Source organism: Eupeodes corollae, chromosome 1, assembly GCF_945859685.1.
Source record: "Eupeodes corollae chromosome 1, idEupCoro1.1, whole genome shotgun sequence".
Taxonomy (NCBI): Eukaryota; Metazoa; Arthropoda; class Insecta; order Diptera; family Syrphidae; genus Eupeodes; species Eupeodes corollae.
The window spans coordinates 275059489-275077634 of NC_079147.1; the positions used below are offsets into that span (position 1 = coordinate 275059489).

General features: G+C 33.1%; 1 protein-coding gene across 3 annotated transcripts in view; it reads left to right on the forward strand.

Moving 5' to 3' along the window:
* The window catches only part of LOC129941738 (transcription factor AP-2-epsilon), a 147605-nt gene that overhangs the window by 42941 nt on the left and 86518 nt on the right, over positions 1–18146 (forward strand). Inside the window, exon 1 of one of the 3 annotated variants that reach the window (XM_056050442.1) lies at positions 8510–10575. The exons of 1 other annotated variant lie outside the window; for it this stretch is intronic. In XM_056050442.1, the coding sequence (XP_055906417.1) occupies positions 9607–10575 (969 nt within the window). In that variant the 5' untranslated portion in view covers positions 8510–9606. Of the gene's footprint in view, positions 1–8509; positions 10576–18146 lie in introns of those variants that run through there. One more of the 3 variants, XM_056050443.1, reaches the window with a different exon arrangement.

Here is an 18146-nt window from a genome sequence, read left to right on the forward strand (position 1 = left end):
TAAATTGGATCTCATCGTATTTAAAAAATAAAATATGTAGTGTTGTATTTTTTTATGAGTATTTAGATAATTTTATTGTAAATTCTGGGGTCCCTCAGGGAAGCCATTAAGGACCAATTTTATTTATAAATGACTTGGTATCGTTCATACAAAATTCTTTCGTTCTTATTTATGCTGATGACATTAAGCTTTTTTAAAGTATAAAATCAACTTTAGACTGTTTACTTCTGCAAGAAGACTTGTTAATATTTAGGAAATGGTCCAATAAAAATAGTCTCGTATTAAATGTTAAGAAGTGTAAAAGTAATTCTAATTACACGTTTGATACATGTCATTAAAGTAAAGTCTCTCTGTTTTCTGATTTAAGGTTCATTCTTGATCCCAAGTTAATTTTTAATGAGCATTTAAAATACATACAAAGTTAAGAAAGCTAATAGGATCTTAGGATTCATTACAAGATTCGGCCACGATTTCATTGACCTTTACGACTTGAATATAGTTGTGTATTGTGTTCGTAGTCAAGCCATAAATTATGTTATAAGACATCATGGCCTTGTTGACCAAAACATTCATTTGATATAAATTGGTTATCTTATTTTTTTTAAATATTTACATTACTAAGCAAAAAATGAATGAAAATTTAGTTTCCTTGGAGTTGGGAGCTAAAGAAAATACAATCGCAATAATTGTCTACCTAACGAATTAGTTCTGGCGTAATTTTCACGTTTTAAAAACCACCACCAGAACAGCAATATTTTTCAGGAATTGGGTTCTTCTCCAGTTTCCTATATCTTCAGGAGAAGATGACTAGCGCAAAAAGTAGTTGTCCTCCCGTTGTCCTCATTTGAACGCTTATGAAAGCAGTTCGAGATGGAATACCATTAAAACCACTTAGGAAAAGAAAGATTATGTCTTCAGAATTGGATATATTTACCAGGTCCATTTTAATACTAATTAGAGAGAATCTACACATATAGAACTATCGACGCATTGCAGATAATATTTTAACACCTCGACTCCAAAAAGATATCGTGGAAAGATTCAAAGAGCATGAAATAATTCTTTTTTTCGTTGACAAAGTTATGCTATACAGAAGTGGTAGAGGGTTTGATAAATTGTTTAACAAATACAGCTTTCAATGGAAATAGATGAATTCTTCTACAAGATGGTGGTGAGACAAACAAGGTCAAAATAATAGGTTTTAAAGGAGCTTAAGACTGGCTCTCTGGAAGTCCATATTTTAATCCCTAAGGAAATTTTTTGCCTTGTGAATTTGAGAATGTGCCTTGAAGATTTCTTACAAGAGTTTTTAAACTCTTACCCAAAATTACGCAAAGCCAGTATCAAAAATATCAATAGGCCAGAACGTTTAATGGCTTTCATCAAAGCTAAGGTCAGTCATTTCGAGTAAAAATATATATGAACTTATTTTATGAGCAAATAAATGAAACAACAATGAATAGAAAATATTATTTAATTCTTATCTAATGGCATTTTATACTTGTAACAAAACTTATGGCACGACTACGTACTACTACTCCATTCATATAGCAAAACTTTAAGCAATTTAAAGAATATTTAGTTTTTAGTTTTGTATTGTTCCATGGTCGCATGAACATTCACTTCCGCCTAACTCTCAAAGGCTCACTTTAATAAAGCTTTCAGCACTTACCAATTATGGAAAGTATTTGCAAATTTTATTTTATGGTTTTTATTATTTAAGGGTCAATATCATCTCCATCAGTTCTTAGTCAGATAAATTTTGTTTAAGTGGTGCACGTACAATACTACAGCAACAATTTCGTCATATATTTAGTAGATCAAACTATAGTGCAAATAGGCCCCTCAATCAATTGATTTCAAAATATAATACATTTTACTTTTGTAAAGTGTCTATAAATCATAACGAAAAATGCATTAAACTTAAAACTGTGTTCTTTATCTGCTTAGAATAATTAATTTAGATTATAAGTTTTATGATTAAGTATTGTTGTCGTTAGTTTTTAATGAATTGAAATAAATCCTGGAAGAGGTATTGTAGCAAAGCCCCCTAGCATGCCAGTAATTAGCTTCATCCATCACGACACAGATATTACATTGTTTCTAAAAAATTGAAATTTAGTGTGGTGATTTTTTTTGGCTTAATAGCAAACGTTGCGGTTTTGATATTTCTGAATTTAAATATTCTGAATTAAGAGGGATTTCAAAATTTGTTTATAAAAATATGTTAAAAACTTAAAAAGGAACCCCCTTTCACTTTGATTCTACTTTTGTAAACATCAAACTTAAAATATGTTTATTTTTGCAAATCAAAAACCCCTCTCTTTCGAATTTTTCAGTACGATAATGCTTAAAATCACCAAAAGTGATACCAAACGCTATTGCTATTTAAATCAACTTTTTGGCACCTTAAACTGACTTTACTTTCAAAAAATGTTTTAATTTATGTTAATCTTCAAATCTATCGTTTTGATATTAAATAACCCTTAGGAATATAATATAAAAACCAATTTGGTACATACACGCCTCTCCTGTACCAAAACCAAACGATTAGACATGTCGAAAAGCCACATACATTTATGCCAAACAGTGAAAGTATAGAAATACATATATTCAAAGGTAGGTTTTGAAAAAGTGTTAATTTATAACAACTATACAATTATGTTATTTATTTTATAAAGTTTAAAGTACCTTGATTTCGTAACTTGCAATTACGAACGCATTAATCTCAAGCACGCACCTGCCCAATATATGTAATATTCGAACATGTCGCGTCCGCTTGTCGTTCAATAAACTTACATACATGTGGGGTTATGGTTATGGCTATAGTATGTGCGTTGCGTGTAGCTTTATAAGTTCGGCATTCTGTCTCTTTCAAAAAAAAAAAAAAACGCCCATATTTCATATTTATGCCTCTGCCAGTTTTTAAGCTAATAACTTGACAGTGCAACGCGCACACCAACTTTATAAAGTTTTTCAGTTCAATTTGCATCAAATGAATTAACTGCCAATTTTAATCGCTTGTCTCTTAGCTGTCAACGGACATACATATATATATATAGGTAGATACATATGTTTATTATTTTGTATCAATAGCTCAGGACTGCTGCTGCTGATGTTGATGGTGATGCTGGACTCAGGGCTGTTGGGTGTTTATATAATGTGAGGCCTAAAAAGGCAGGTTGTGAACAATTTAATAACGATAAATTGTTCACCCGTGATAGCCAGGTTCATGCTCTACGCACACCAACTATGCTCTCCTATTCATTCATTATTATTTCATTTATCTAAGAATTAATAGTTCAGGGAGTAGTGTTGCAAAAATTTCATACTTTTGATAAATCGAAGGTAATATAAGTGATGTCTTACTGCTTTGAGTAAAATGAACTTCTAACGAATGATATTTAAATTCAGAACAACATTTTTAACACCCTCTTAAGTTAATTTGGATTCTCCTTGACCCACAATATATTCATGTTCAAAGCATCAATTGAACTTGAAGGTGACGTTGGCGTTGGTATAAAAAAGGAAAAAAAGATATGTTAGTTTTCCCATATTGCGTCTTATGTTAAAAAGAAATCTTATCAAAAACAATTAATTTTAAGTTCACTCTTGGACTATAGAAATGTATCTGAAATAATTCGTTGTTGTTGTTGTTGGTTTGGTCGTTTGAGCCGGCTTGCCACACAAAACAATTACCTACCACACTACGTACGTACGTACGTCGGTCGTACAACAATCGCCTCCTTACATCAGGCGTATATAAACGGACCCAAGACCAAAGGACGGACCAGACAGTGGATATGGTAGCTCCTATTTAAAGACTTTATGCAAATGCACACCCGGGCGTGTAAAAAGTTGGTCACCGTCACCAAGAGGTACCACACAACACACCACATAACAGAATCAGTAAAATAAGAAGAAAAAAGAAAAACGCCCGAAAGATAAAGAGATGAAGAAAAAAGAAATATGAATGGATAGTTTTCAATCGAGTGCATTTGCTCGCACGCCTTTCTATTTCTCACTCTGATGTGGCTCCTTTACTCTAAAGCTGGCTTGAAAAAATATATAACCAGGCTCGAAGAACCAAACCAAAAATAAAGAAAAATAAGACTTAGATATCACAGTTAAGTGTTGTGTTTTGGTAGCCGCATATAAGAGCTTCATACCCATAGACCGCATGCTTGATATAATATACCTTATACTATCCAATCCTATAGTCTAGATAGTCTAGAAGGGAGGCTCTGCTACTGCTGCTACTACTGCTGACTTAACTTATAGCACAAGCTGATCTCTCTGTAAATTTCTCGCGAATGTGAATTGTTGTTCTTTTTTTTCTATCTTTTATTGGAAAGATACATTAATGCTTAAACTGGATGCGACATAAAACAGCAAAAGACCGGGACCTACTTACTCGATTTAGTTTAAGTTTAAGTTTGGTTTGCGGTAAGTTAGGTATATAGGTAGGTACAATTATATGGTTTCTTGTACTGAAGCTATGCTATTTGGGATCTCAAGAAGAACAAAAAGAACTTAAATCTCTTTATGGCTATAAGGCCATCAGATGATGATCGTACTTTTGCCCTGGATGATAAAAATGAAGAATTTTATTTTAGTTCTTTTCTTTTTTGTACTTAAATTCAAGAACTAAATTTCTGATAGATAGAGACGTGGTATGGAAATTTCACTCTCTAAATAAAATAATAGGAAAAGAATGTCTTAGGAATTTATTCTCTTTTAAAAAGTTATTTCAAAGTGGTGGAATACATTTTGAAAGTAAACAAATTCCTTTATTTGAAAAATCAAGCCTAATGGTTAATGGTTAATATACTATGTTGAATGTTTATGTTTAATGGTTTGTTTTATTCATAAATTGTTCAAAAGATTTTAAAAATTAATAAAGTTTTGGTATTCAAGATGCAAGTTGCCACATGCAGATTTTTACTTAAGAGCAGGTTACACACTTTTTTAGATAGAAAATCAGCTATGCAACTTAACCATTCATAATTCACATAACAACAACATAATTTTTATAGTAAACATACTTCCTTAAGGTGGCGCTACAGTCCTGTGCGAACTAGGGCCTCACCCAACAATCTTCTGAATCAAGCTCGGTCCCTTGCTAGATGTCTTCAGTTGCGAACTCCAAGTTGGTTGAGGTCACTTTCCACTTTTACGAATCACTTGATCCGTGGTTTTCCTCTGCTGCGCTGTATTGTGAGTCCAAGGTTCTGCACCGTATAGAAGGACGGGTATGGTGGGGGTCCTATATAGCGACACTTGGGTTATTCGAGATAGGGCTTTAGAACTGAATTGCTTTCTTAGCCCAAAGAAACAGTAGTAGAAAGATTAATTCTTCGTTTGATCCCACCACAAGTGTTGTTTTCTGTGAAGAAGAAAACAACAAGAAAACAAACAGAGCCTAGGTAGACAAAGTCCTTAACTACCTTAAAGTTAGGCCTGTAGAAGATGACGTTTTTACCGAGACGTTCCTCGTCGATGTTGTAGGTCCTTCTTGATGACAGCATGCACTTTGTCTTGACCTCAATACTCTCATAAGCCCCATTGACATCACGTTGAGTTTCTTCGAAAATGTCAATGTCATCAGCATATGCTAGTAATTGGATAGACTTGTGAAAGAAAGTGCCTCGTGTGTTGACGTAGGAACTTTGTACTATTCTTTCAAGGACGATCGTAAAGAAATCGCCTGACAGCGTATCACATTGTCTACAGCGTTTTTTGACATCAAAATTATCTATTAAGTTATTTCCAGCCCATGTGGACCAGCATGAATTTTCAACAGTCATCCAGCACAATCAGACTCGTTTGTCAGGGACGTCAAAACTAGATGTAGCTCTATACTGATAGATGTCAAATGCGACCTTGAAATCGATTTGAGGATGTTGGGTTTTTTTCCAGGCTTTGGCCTTAATGTAAAAATTTGATCAACTCTCTATTTTCCTTATCTAAAATCACACTTAAAAAGACCTATCAGATTTTTGACGATTATGGCAGAGAAGATTTTGAAAGCGATGTTAAGTAGACTTATTAATCTATAGTTGGTGCAGTTAAAAGGGTCTCCTTTTTCAGTATAGGGCAAACAATACTGAGGTTCCATTTATTGTACATGCTTTCTTTCAACCATACCTTACAGAGAAGTTGGTGCCAAAGAACTCGGCATTCAAGTTAGACTTCTTTAATTCATCTCAGTCGGGTAGACGGGATTGTTGGCTTTCGTCATCTATGTATATTAAATGGATGATCCTGCATGAAATCCGAATTCGATTCGTCGGAGCCTTTATGCAGTTTGCACAAGTGGTCCTTCCATATCCTCAGCAATGACTATGATACACTACACTATGATGATTCCACTTTCGTTTTAGCAGTCTTTAGTTCGAGGTTTATGTACTTGTGAATTGCGTTTCACGTTTTCATCAAACTTTTAAACTTAAACTACAAAACCTTAGAACTTTATTTTTGCTTTTGAACCTCTCAACCGTTTCGACCGTTTTTTTTTCCTTCTGCAAATTCCGGATTCCTCTCTCCTGTTTTGTTCATGAAGGTTGTGAGCTGCTCTCGCCCTTCCATGCAGCGCCGCTTTTAGTGCCTGTTGGTTAGCTGCATTTGCCTGCTGACATTCCTTATCAAACAATTGTATCTTGTCTATATTGCCACTGGGTAACTTAGATTGTGTTTGCGACAGAGAACTTCAAAAGAGGTAACTCATGACTTGGTCGAAGAAGGATTTGCCCATCTCTGGACATACTAAATATCACAGTTTCATCATCTTTTATAACATAGTTCGAAATAAATAAATGAGAGTTAAGACGACAAAGAAAAACAACCAATATAGATTTTCCAGAAGACAGGCTTTTCTATTTAAACAAAACAGGCTCCTTAACCAAGTAACTCGAGATCACGATCAAAACAATCATATGAGTGTTAAATTGAAATCAATTATTTACCAAGCTTAAAACCCAGACAACACTATCTGAAGATAAATATCACGAAAAGATAAAATTCACAAAATAATTTTGTAGCTTTATAAACATACCACAATTAATTTAAATTTAATAACGCTAGAAAAACTTGTAATTGTAAATAATTACTTATGACCAGTTTCAATTGAAATTAAATTACTCTCTTCTTTATGACCTCATAGTAATAATCAAGAACTGATTAAGTGTTCTTTTATTTATTTATTTAAATCATTTAAACTTAAAATTACAATCTTAAAATTTATTGAGTCCATCAAATAAAAACCAAAAAAACACTATCATTTAAACCTATCTCTACAAATGCTACATAAAGTATCACTTAGTAACTAATATATGCTCTCAAATCAACATCCTTATCTTAAAATGATCACAGGAAACATACAACATACTCTATACGTGTACATTTTGCTTAACAACTTTATTACACTAAAAAACACTTATAAAAATATAATAATTATTATTTTATGATCCAGCACTCTCAATGCACATATTCACACAAAATTTGCAGACACAGCACCTTGTAACAGCATAATCTCAACCCACTCATATTACTCCAAATACAAATCTCTATCTGCAACTTTAAAGCAGAAAAATTGAAATAAAAACATACAAAAAATAAAAGAAACACAAATAAATTGATTATCGCTGTCATGTTAAGGAGCCTAATCGAAGTGTGTAAATCTTATTTCTGTACAAACATTTCGATATCACTCTCATGAGCGAGAGCAAATTATATCCTAAATGCTTGTCTGGCAAGTGATTCCACAGACGATAATGCACCTACTCACTTGGGATTGAAACAAAAAAAATGAAGAAAAATAAACGAAAAACAACAATATCGAGTGTGAAGTTTTAACCTCAGCTCTTTTGTTTTTATACTCTCGCACATCATAATAAATGCGTGGTTTGAGTATGACAGCTATTTATATATCAAATGTGTGTGTTGTCTCTCAAGTCGATTCAAATAGCCGATAATGTACATAGTTTTGCAACTGCGAACGCGACAAACCACCAAGTTTCAACCTCAACTCTTTTGTCTATATGAACATACGACACTCTATTCGTTACTTTAATGCGTGGTTTGAGTATTTTTTATCTATCAAAAGTTGTTTAAATGTCATAAAAAAGCAGATATCTTAAGATTATGATCACATGCTGCCTTAGAGTATAGAAACCACCCACAATGGGTCATGCAACATCTCATGGAAAATCACATCGCACAACCAGGCAAAAAGAAAAAAATCAAACGCAAAAATGGGTTTGATCTGTCAAACTATCCGACGACTGTCGAAATACTGTCTGGCCGGCTTATTCAAAATGCATTCTTATATTTATATTCGCTCACTATAAGAAAATTGCCATCAGGTGGATTACCCCCTCCCATACTCCCAAGCTGGACCAAAAAAAGTATCAAAAATAAAGAAACAATTCAATACTAACTAAATAAATCCACACACGTGAAAGACCGACCATAAGAGTGGCCTGCTTCACGACTTACTATAGTCAATGAACGTTGTGTGTTCGTATGTGTGTGTGTGTATTATAAAATCAACCAACTTATTCTCCACAACATAGCTGGGGGCCATTTGGATCTCTTCGGGACGGGACTCTCCAGTTAATATGTGATACTCGAGATGTTATAAACGTACTGGTGCCGTGCCTTAAAGCTATATCGACGTTGTCGTCATCTTTTATGTCTGTTCTGTTCTCGTTGTTCTTGTCGTCGTTCTTGTCGCCATATCGTCGTCGTCGTAGTCGTCATCATCGTCATAGATGCGAACTTTTTTTTGTTTTTGTTTCTGCCTTCTTAAATTGAATCCAAGAAATGTGCCTTCTGAAGGAACCAAAAGAAACAAATGTAACACAACTTAGTTTCTCCTTCTTTTAATGTAAATAAATGCGTGCAATTTATTTTGCGTCTGCATTCAAGTTCAAATCAAAACTATGTCTGCTTTTTTTACTACAAAGTGCGAGTGCTAGAATTCAACGAGTATATGATATGGAAGAATAGTTTGAATGGTGTTGAAAAAGAATCGTGCAACATTTCGACGACGAGACATCCTTATTTGTAAGAAACAACTTAAAAACAAGCTAATGCATATTTATTGAAGCAATTAAGTAATTAACAGCTTCTATCAGCGAGAAAGAAAGATATCAATAATTTAAACCACACAACACACAACTACCGTTGGGCAATAAAATTAATTTAAAATCGAATTCGAAATCGATATTTTTGTGTTCAAACAAGCAGGCGAGCAGACCGAGAGCAAATAGTTTATATGCGAGTATTATTGAGCCAATGGCCTGTGATAATGTCAAGAACACTCGTGATTTATTAGTTCTGCGTATTCAACTATAATTGCCTCACTAATAATAATAATAACTCTAGAGTACAGGTTTTGAGACATTTTTATTACAAAACAACAACAACAAAAAGAAAAATAAATCGATAAAACAACTATTACAATATAGTGAACCACCTCGTCTCCTAGTCCTCCTTCATATACATATATACTTACTTCATATATCCACCTTCGCCTCCAACTTCAATTCCATACTAAAGAACCAAACCGATCCGAACCGAACCGCCAACACGCCAAACAACACTATGCCGGCCTATAGCCATAACAATCACGCTAATAACAGCCTAGGTGGTAATTCTGGTGACTTAGATCCATACGCTTTAAAACAAGTTCTTTTAAAAAACAATTTAGATTTTCTGCAACTGCAGTCTTCTGCATTAACAACGAGTAGTGTTAATGTTGATATGTCATCGAGCAGCAATAATAACAATAACAACAACAACATTGACGATGAAGATAACAACCATCAACAGCATCATCACCAACAACAACAACATTGCTCTTCATTGAATGTGATTCTTAAGAATACAATTGAAATAATAAAATCGTCCCAACAGCAGCAGCAACAGCTTCAGCATCAGCAGCACCATCATCCTCAACAAAACTGTCAAGTTAAGAATTCTCGTGATGATGTTAAAGGGAACAATAATGTTATAGAACACAACAACAACAACATGACCAATGACATTGTTGGTAATAATGGAAGTGACATAATGATCGCAAATAAGACGTTTAATGAAGGAATGGCCAACATTGGCAATGTGGTGCGTGATAATGAGCCAAGTATTACTGGTGGTGCCACTGCCACTGCCACATCTTCTTCATCGTCTTCTTCTACCACAATCGATGAAATAATGACACAAGACGATGTTAATGATTGTTCGGCAGTGGTAAGCAGTGTTAATGGTATTAACAAATCACAATGCATGAGCGATCGGAATAACAATAATAATAATAATGGAAATGGAAATGGCAATGGCAATGGAAATGGAAATGTTATATCATCAGAGTTGGCAATTGGCAGGACAAATAGTTTAAGTCCATCGGTTAATAGCGGCGCCAATATCATGGATGATGGGCAATCATCATCGGTAGTGGTGACGGCAGCAGTTGCAGTGACAACGGATGAAGATGATGCTCGTTTGCAATTGTCACATTTGCTGGGGGGCAATCGACAGAATAACTCGTTGGATGTTCATTCCAATGATATCGATGTGAGTGCATTTTTTTGTTTCATCTTGATATTTCGTCTCTAAGATTGATAATATTTTATAACAGAGCTTATCATATCTGACATAATTATGAGAAATAACATTTAGTATCAAACGAAAATTGCCGTCAAATATCGTTGAGAGGCTTATGCCTACACATAGAAATAAATGGGTTTTAACTCTATTCTTGTTTTCTTAAATCATAATGTTATTTTGAAAAAATTCAGTTTTAAACAAAAAGTCGAGTTTTTCATTAGGTTGTTGCTTTTTAATACTGTTTAAAGTGATTCCTTTTAGTTTATTGGTATTAAGTGAACTACTTTGGTACTCTTATTGATTTATCTGTCTATTCAAATGTGTATAACTGATAAGACTTCTTTAAATATTTTACAAAAAGGACCATTCTATTATATACATTTTGTAAATTTTTCATTATTATTTTTCTCCCTCAAATTATTATTTTTACATATTACTTCCTTTATAAGAATATTATACTTATTTTTAGGTTTAATAAGAAAAATCAAAGTATAATTATTGAGGCACCTTTTTAGTATTTAAAAAAATAAGTGTTTCTTTACAATAACTGACAATTTTTTTTTTAGTTTTTGCAAGTTCTTTCCAATCCTTGTGACTTTTAAAAAATAGTATTAATGTATTTTTATTGCAGTGATTTCATAAGGCTTATTTAAGCTTTTATTTAAAAACTCTACTCAAACATTTTTTTTAATTGAACCTACAAAAAATGTCAAAAAGTAACTTAAGAAGAACTGCGTTTTGATATTGCTTAAGAAAAAGCATCAAATCAAAATATGGCTATTTTGAATAATTTTGAACTACTTTTTTAAAGAATAGAAAAATGTCCTTTTTTGTAGATTTAATAAAAATATATTATTGATTTTTTCAGTGACTCTCATAAACTTTATATTAGAGTTGAAATCGTTAGTAAAATTAAAGTTGTTTAAGGCTAAACATAATAAGTACATTTTAACCTGCTATAGTTTTTTTGTTTTTAGTTTTTATTGACTTATTAAAATAATATATAAAATACATATGCAAACATGTTGATAATTATAACCCAAAGTCAATTGGTTTGGCCAAAAGCCGTCTTCCAACTGACATACTTTGTTAAAGTTATTAATCAGTCTCCAGCCACCAGATCCATTTAGGATTTGTTTGGATTCTCCTAAATCCAATTACTGCACTTTAAAATCTTCTCTTTCATTACGGTTACATAAAGTACATAAAATAGGTAGCTCAGGGCGGTTTGGTATAAAATTAAGGTTTAATAATTCTCTTCTTAAAATGAAGATTATACATTTTAATTTCGTCGAATGTTATACCCCCCTTGCCATTGTCCATAGATGGCACTTGCATCAAGGAGACTAAACATCTCGATATTCTCGGTATGTGTATCAGCAACCACCTTTTGTGAAATGATCACATACACGATGTCGCCAAAAATGCAGCAAGTTCTTTGGGTTTTCTAAGGCGATGCAAGAAGTTTTTCTCCCCCTCTGATATGACTGTTATCTAAAAGACTTATATAATATACATCCAAAGCTTGAGTATAACTCCCAAATCTGGGCTGGTGCTCCTGCAACTTACTTAAGCCTCTTGGACAGTATTGAACGTAGAGCATTTAAATTGATAGATGATAGTATCATCATAAGTTCATTTACTTCGCTGAAACATCGTCGAAATGTTTCTTGTCTCAGCCTCTTTTAACGTTCTTTGAACCGTTTATGCTCTAGAGAAATAGCTAGCCCTTAAACAGTTCAACCGTAATACACGCGCTTCTAGAAATGATCATTAATATACCCTCGAGCCCAACTTCGGTAGTACTGTCAAGTACAGAGATCCGTTCTTTAGCCGTACTATGCGAATGTGGAATACCTTGACACACTATGTCTTTCCCAGCCATTGCAATATTCAGGAATTCAAAACCAATGTTCACCGACACCTCCTTTCAACCCCTCTATCCCTTTCCTGGTGCTCACACTGTGTCTACATAATAAGGGTAGTATTCTTCCCATGAGTGTGCGCTTAGTTTACAAAAAAAAAATAAGTTTTGGTGAATTCCGTTTCCCGTTTTCTTCAGAAATTGATCCAATTTTAGTTTTATGGATTCCACATACTTTTCAGCTGTATTCACCAAGTTAACTCTAAATTCCGACGCCAGTTTCTTCCATTCTTGAACACATTCTTCTTTATTCCATTATAAATGCATAATTACTGTTTTTGGTATTCTCTGCTCAGCTATGAATTATGTAGTCGATATGAATATTAAGAGTATTCAAAAACAGGGGAATACCAGACTCTAAATGTAACATATAGTTGGTAGAACTAGAGGGTATTATATAAGTACGTGAAATACTCTTCTTAAATACACAACTGTTCCAAACCGAACATATACCTCGCTTAGCATTTGCTAGTTTGATTTGAAGATGTTAAAGTTCGATGAAATCAACACTTCCAGATATTTGTTCTTCTTTAAAATTATTATTGCCTCTCCTCGTATTAAGATCATCATTTTCGATTTTTCCAGGTTGACAGATAGATTCCAACTTTTACAATACCATTCTATTCTGTTTATCATGAGCTGCATGCCATCAACTTTATCAGCGAGGAAAACTATTTTATCTGCATATAGTAAGCCTGGATTTTTTGTCCGACGGAGCTCAATCCTGACTTGAACAGTATCAGTGATATCTTTTCAAATCAAATCAAATGGGGTGGCGCAACAGTCCGTTGTGAACCAGGGCCTAGTGACTTACAACTCTCAACCATTCCTGTGTGCGAGTACTGTTGTCAGGAATGGAAGGGACCTACAATTTAAGGCCGAATCCGAACGGCTAGTTTGAGAAAGCACTTTTTCATGACTGGAATTACTCTTGAAGGAATTGTCAATTCCTCGCAAGAGGCAGTACCCGCGAAAATTATTTTTTTAAATTATGGTGGCACAGGCAGGGATTGAACCCAAGACCTCTTGCATGACAGTCCAACGCACTAACCATCATGCTACGGGTACTACCGTAGTCTGATATCTTTTATGCAAGTAAAAATAGTAGAGTGCTAAGAACACACCCCTGACTTACTCCTACTGTTGTTTCGAAATCTTCGGAGAGACATTCTCCGTCTTAGATACGAGCAGTATTATTATATTTCAAAATCTTTTAATACATTTAACATTTTTGAAGATATTAAAAGTTTTTGAAGATATTCTCGCAGTATATAGTCAAAAGCTGCTTGAAAATCGACAAATAAAGCATATAGCTTTTTATTCTTGTTTTTAAAGATCTCTGCTAGCTTAACAATAAAAATATCTGGTCTGCAGTCGAATAGTCTCTCCTGAACTCGGCTTGGTATTTATGCTAAATTGTATTGTTTTCTACAAAAAAAAAAATGAAAAGAGTTTTGTGGATGTGTTCAAAATTGACATTCCTCTATGTTTAGCTTAATTTTCGTAGTCACCTTTTTTGTTGAGCGGATATACAAAAGATTAGAGGAAACAATTAGGTTCTTCAGCTCTTTCAAAAATGTTGTTAAACGATATTGTAAGCAGGTTTTTGAGCTCGTGTGTGCTATTTTTAAAGAATTCAAAGGGAAATTCGCCTTCGTCGTATATGACTTTTTCCATTTCCAACAGCGTTATTTGGGAGTCTAATTGATCATCCAGTATAAGAAGTGCGGGTGTTAAAAGTTTTTCTGCGTTAAGAACCTCCATGAAGAGGTTTTTTAGCAACTCTGCATTTCTTTTCCCTACGATCACTTTACCTACTTTCCAAAACTTTGCTGTTAATCTAGCTGCATGACATTTTCTATATTTTTTTTTATCCTATGCGTACCATAGGTTTTTAAACTTTATATTTGCTGCTACATAATTTGCTTGAATATAGCTGCTAATGCTTTTCCGAAACAGTCGTAAAAAAGGCTAACGACACATGTCTCGCTTTTCTACACTCATCATTAAAACATTTTTGCTTGAATTTATTGATACTACTCGTTTGATTTTTGAACTTTGGGCTAAAGCTTTTAATTATTTTGCTTAGTTTTTCAACATTGACATATTCCATTCGAAGCACTTAACAGCTCAATCTTTTTGATTAAATTTCGTTTTAAAACCTTGTGATGACTCACCCTCCATTAAATTTTTGGAATTCAACCTAGTTGTTAAGTAATAGCTTCTCCTTCAAAGCCTTAAATATTACTTATTGCGTCATATGATCAAAAAAGGGTTTAGGGGCTATTCGAAAATCAGCAATTTTCTGGATAAAAACAGTAGTCAATAACCGATTTTGCTGATCCTTTTATAAAAGTAAATTTTACAAGCGAGTCACCTCCACCGCTTGCAGAACCTTACCGTCAAAAGCGTCAGATAACTCCAAAATCTTAAAACCCTTAATCACTTGATTCATCTTTAGATTTTCGATTAAAATGTATCTCCGGCGTACTCATTCCTAAGGCATCGTTATCTTGGGACAGACCTATCCTTCCATTGAAATCACCCTTAGCTATATTTTACTTAGTTTTTGATTCAGATTAAGGCTATATCTTAAACTAAGCAAACTTATGGGGCGTTTTCTCCCACAAAAATTAAGATATGGAACGATACATAAATATTTACCCTACAATAAGGTGTCAATCCGACTCGTGATGTCCTTGACGTTTTGCAAATATCTCATACACAAAAATTCTTACAAATATTCGAATCAAATTTTAAGATTTATAATTTGTTTTAATTAATTACTGATTAAACACTTATAAATGCGCATTCAACACAAATCATAGATATGCGTATTGATAAAAACAAAGAAGACAAAAATAGACGTCCACATAATTTTTAATTTACCTTCTCATGCGATTTTAAAGAATTGATTAATTTTACATTTTATGAATTTATTTACGTGTAAGATTTTGGTCTTGTGCCGAAATTAAAAACAAAATTTAGGTATAAGCAGGTTATGCTAAGAGTATCAAGATTGTTGATCATTTAAGACAGCTGACTAGATTTTTTATCAAAGATATTTTATAATTAGCATTTTTTGTTTTATTTTTACTCTTTAATTTCTATTTGCAAAAATATAAACACGACATTTATCAATTTGATTAAATGCGTATATTTAGATTTGAACAAATTTTTAATAAATAATGTAAAACTTACTCGTGTTTGTAATTTGTGTGTTTGAGTTTTTTGTTAACTTGAATATGTAATCTGAGTTGTGGTATTTATCATGTTAATTTTAGTTCTTGAGACACACTATGAATAGATTTACCATTCTTAACCAGTAAAATATAAACTCTTTGAATAGAATTTTTGTTTGTGATGAAATAATATGCAAACAAAGTTATCTTTTTTCACTTATTCAAAGGCTCAATGGCAGGAACAGCGATTTGGATCTTTTGTCTCAAAAGAATAGACATCATTAATCAGTGCAAAATATAAACAAAAAAAGCCTAAAACGGGCTAAGGTAATTAGTTGGTATTAAATCCTAGGTCTTCTTTTGTTTTCTATACACACAGAAAAATTATATCATGATTATAATACACGTTTTTGAAACTTTTAATTATCTTAAGCTGTTCCGCAAATAGATCTTGTAGAATACAGAACAAATTCTATTTTGAAAATCAAATATTTAAATTTTTTAAATTGGGTGTGGTTTTAAAGCGCATCCTGTTACAAGAAAATATCCATTTATTATAATATGATTCTCTTTTTTTTAACTAAGAAATTGTTTCGATATGAGATTGACTTTTGTTTATACGAAATACCTTTTTTCAAAATCTTAAATTGTGGCAGTAGGTTAGGCATTTAAAAGTCCCATTGTAATACCAAATTATACTTAAGTCTTTCTTCTATGCTCAATGAAACTAGCTTGAGTGCCTTAAGAAAATACTAATTATGCAAATATGGTTGAGATCGTTTTGATCGTTATAAATGAATTCTCTTAGGTAAGTCTTGCGTTTTTAAGCTAGAACATTGCATGTAACTGACAAGGTGTAAAACTGATTTCTCCTCTTCCTCATCCATACAGCTTCTGCAAAAGTCCTTTGAAAATGATGAAGTTATTTCACCTTACAGTAGACTTGTTGAGTCATTGACAGAATTCTTGTATCAATATTTGGCCTTACTCTTTCTAAGGTCTTGAAAAGGAATGATGATAGACTTATATAGGTCGTAGCTCCCTAGGGTTGACTTGGGAGCATTTTCCTGCTTTGGGCAAGAAAACAACCTTCACTTCTCTCCATGCCGATGGACTAGGAACCAGATATAAGCAGATGTTGAATATTATATCCAAGGCTTTTTAGAGATCAGCTGGTATTAAACCATGTGATCCAGCAGATTTTAATGGTTCGAAGCTGTATAGAATCCATTTCAGCTTGTCCCTGTGATAAGATCTTTTGGATATGTTACAGTAGCACCTAAACGTATTCGATTGTTACAAGTTGCGGTTAAGAAGCTACCAAGAAAGTCAGTATTCAGTAGTTAGTTCAGCAATTATTCACTTGAAATTGTCCAGGAGTCATCTGCATTTTTCAGACAGTTTTGCATCGATGGATTAGTTGAAAGAATTTTGTATAGAGTCTTTGAATATTTCTTCTATTGTACCACAAAGTGACTGCGAGCCAGATTGCTCAGATTTCCGTGGTCCTTTCTTATAACTTCTTTTGAATTATTTATAGGAGCGGGTGTAATTCTGGAGCCCACCATTTTGGTTTCCTTTTTACTCTTAAGAGTATAAGTGGACAAGCAATTGGTTAAACGTCTATTCATAGCCACGGTGAGGTCATTGACTTTATTCTCAAGTTCACATAGAAGTGTTAAAGGAAGAACTGAATAGTCCCGGTTTTATTAAACTAAGTGTGTTTCTGTATGTAGCCCAATCATTTTTCACATAGTTTCAAAATGTCAATTGACTGGGGTTTTCATCCACATTAATATTGAATTGGATGCATCTATGATTAGAGAACGAGTGTTCTTGAAAAGAAACGAAAAGAAAAGAAGTTTTCTAATATCAAATGACGTTGGTAAATTGTCACAAAAGCCAAACTAACCTTTTTTTCTCAAAACATTACTAATAAAATTAATTTTTTAAAAGAGTCAACGTAAAAGGATGTTATTCTAGTGAAAAAATTATGTCATTAAGCTCTAAAATGAAATGTCCTTTCTTTTATGTTTCTTAAACAAAAGAGTTGAAGTGCAAACTTTTTTTTTTGAAATCATTTATTTTTATAGAAGTTCGTGAATACATATTTTAATACCAATGTAGCCTAATTTAAATTTCCAATGATAAATATAATTGATCATTTTATATGCCTATCAGATGAAAAGCAAATAAAAAGAAGAAAAAACTATCAAATCATTTTGTAACCCAATCCAATAGGTACTGTTTTATATAGACTGTTCAAATAAATTGACCAAATTGACCACAATTTCCAATAATTCGAATCGTTCAAGGCACAAGCCAAGACCACAACTAATTTTATAAGTTATAGTGTCCAACAAAAAAACCTTAACTATATAATGAATAACTAACTACTAACTATTTCCATTGAAGGAAGTCAGCACGTTTCG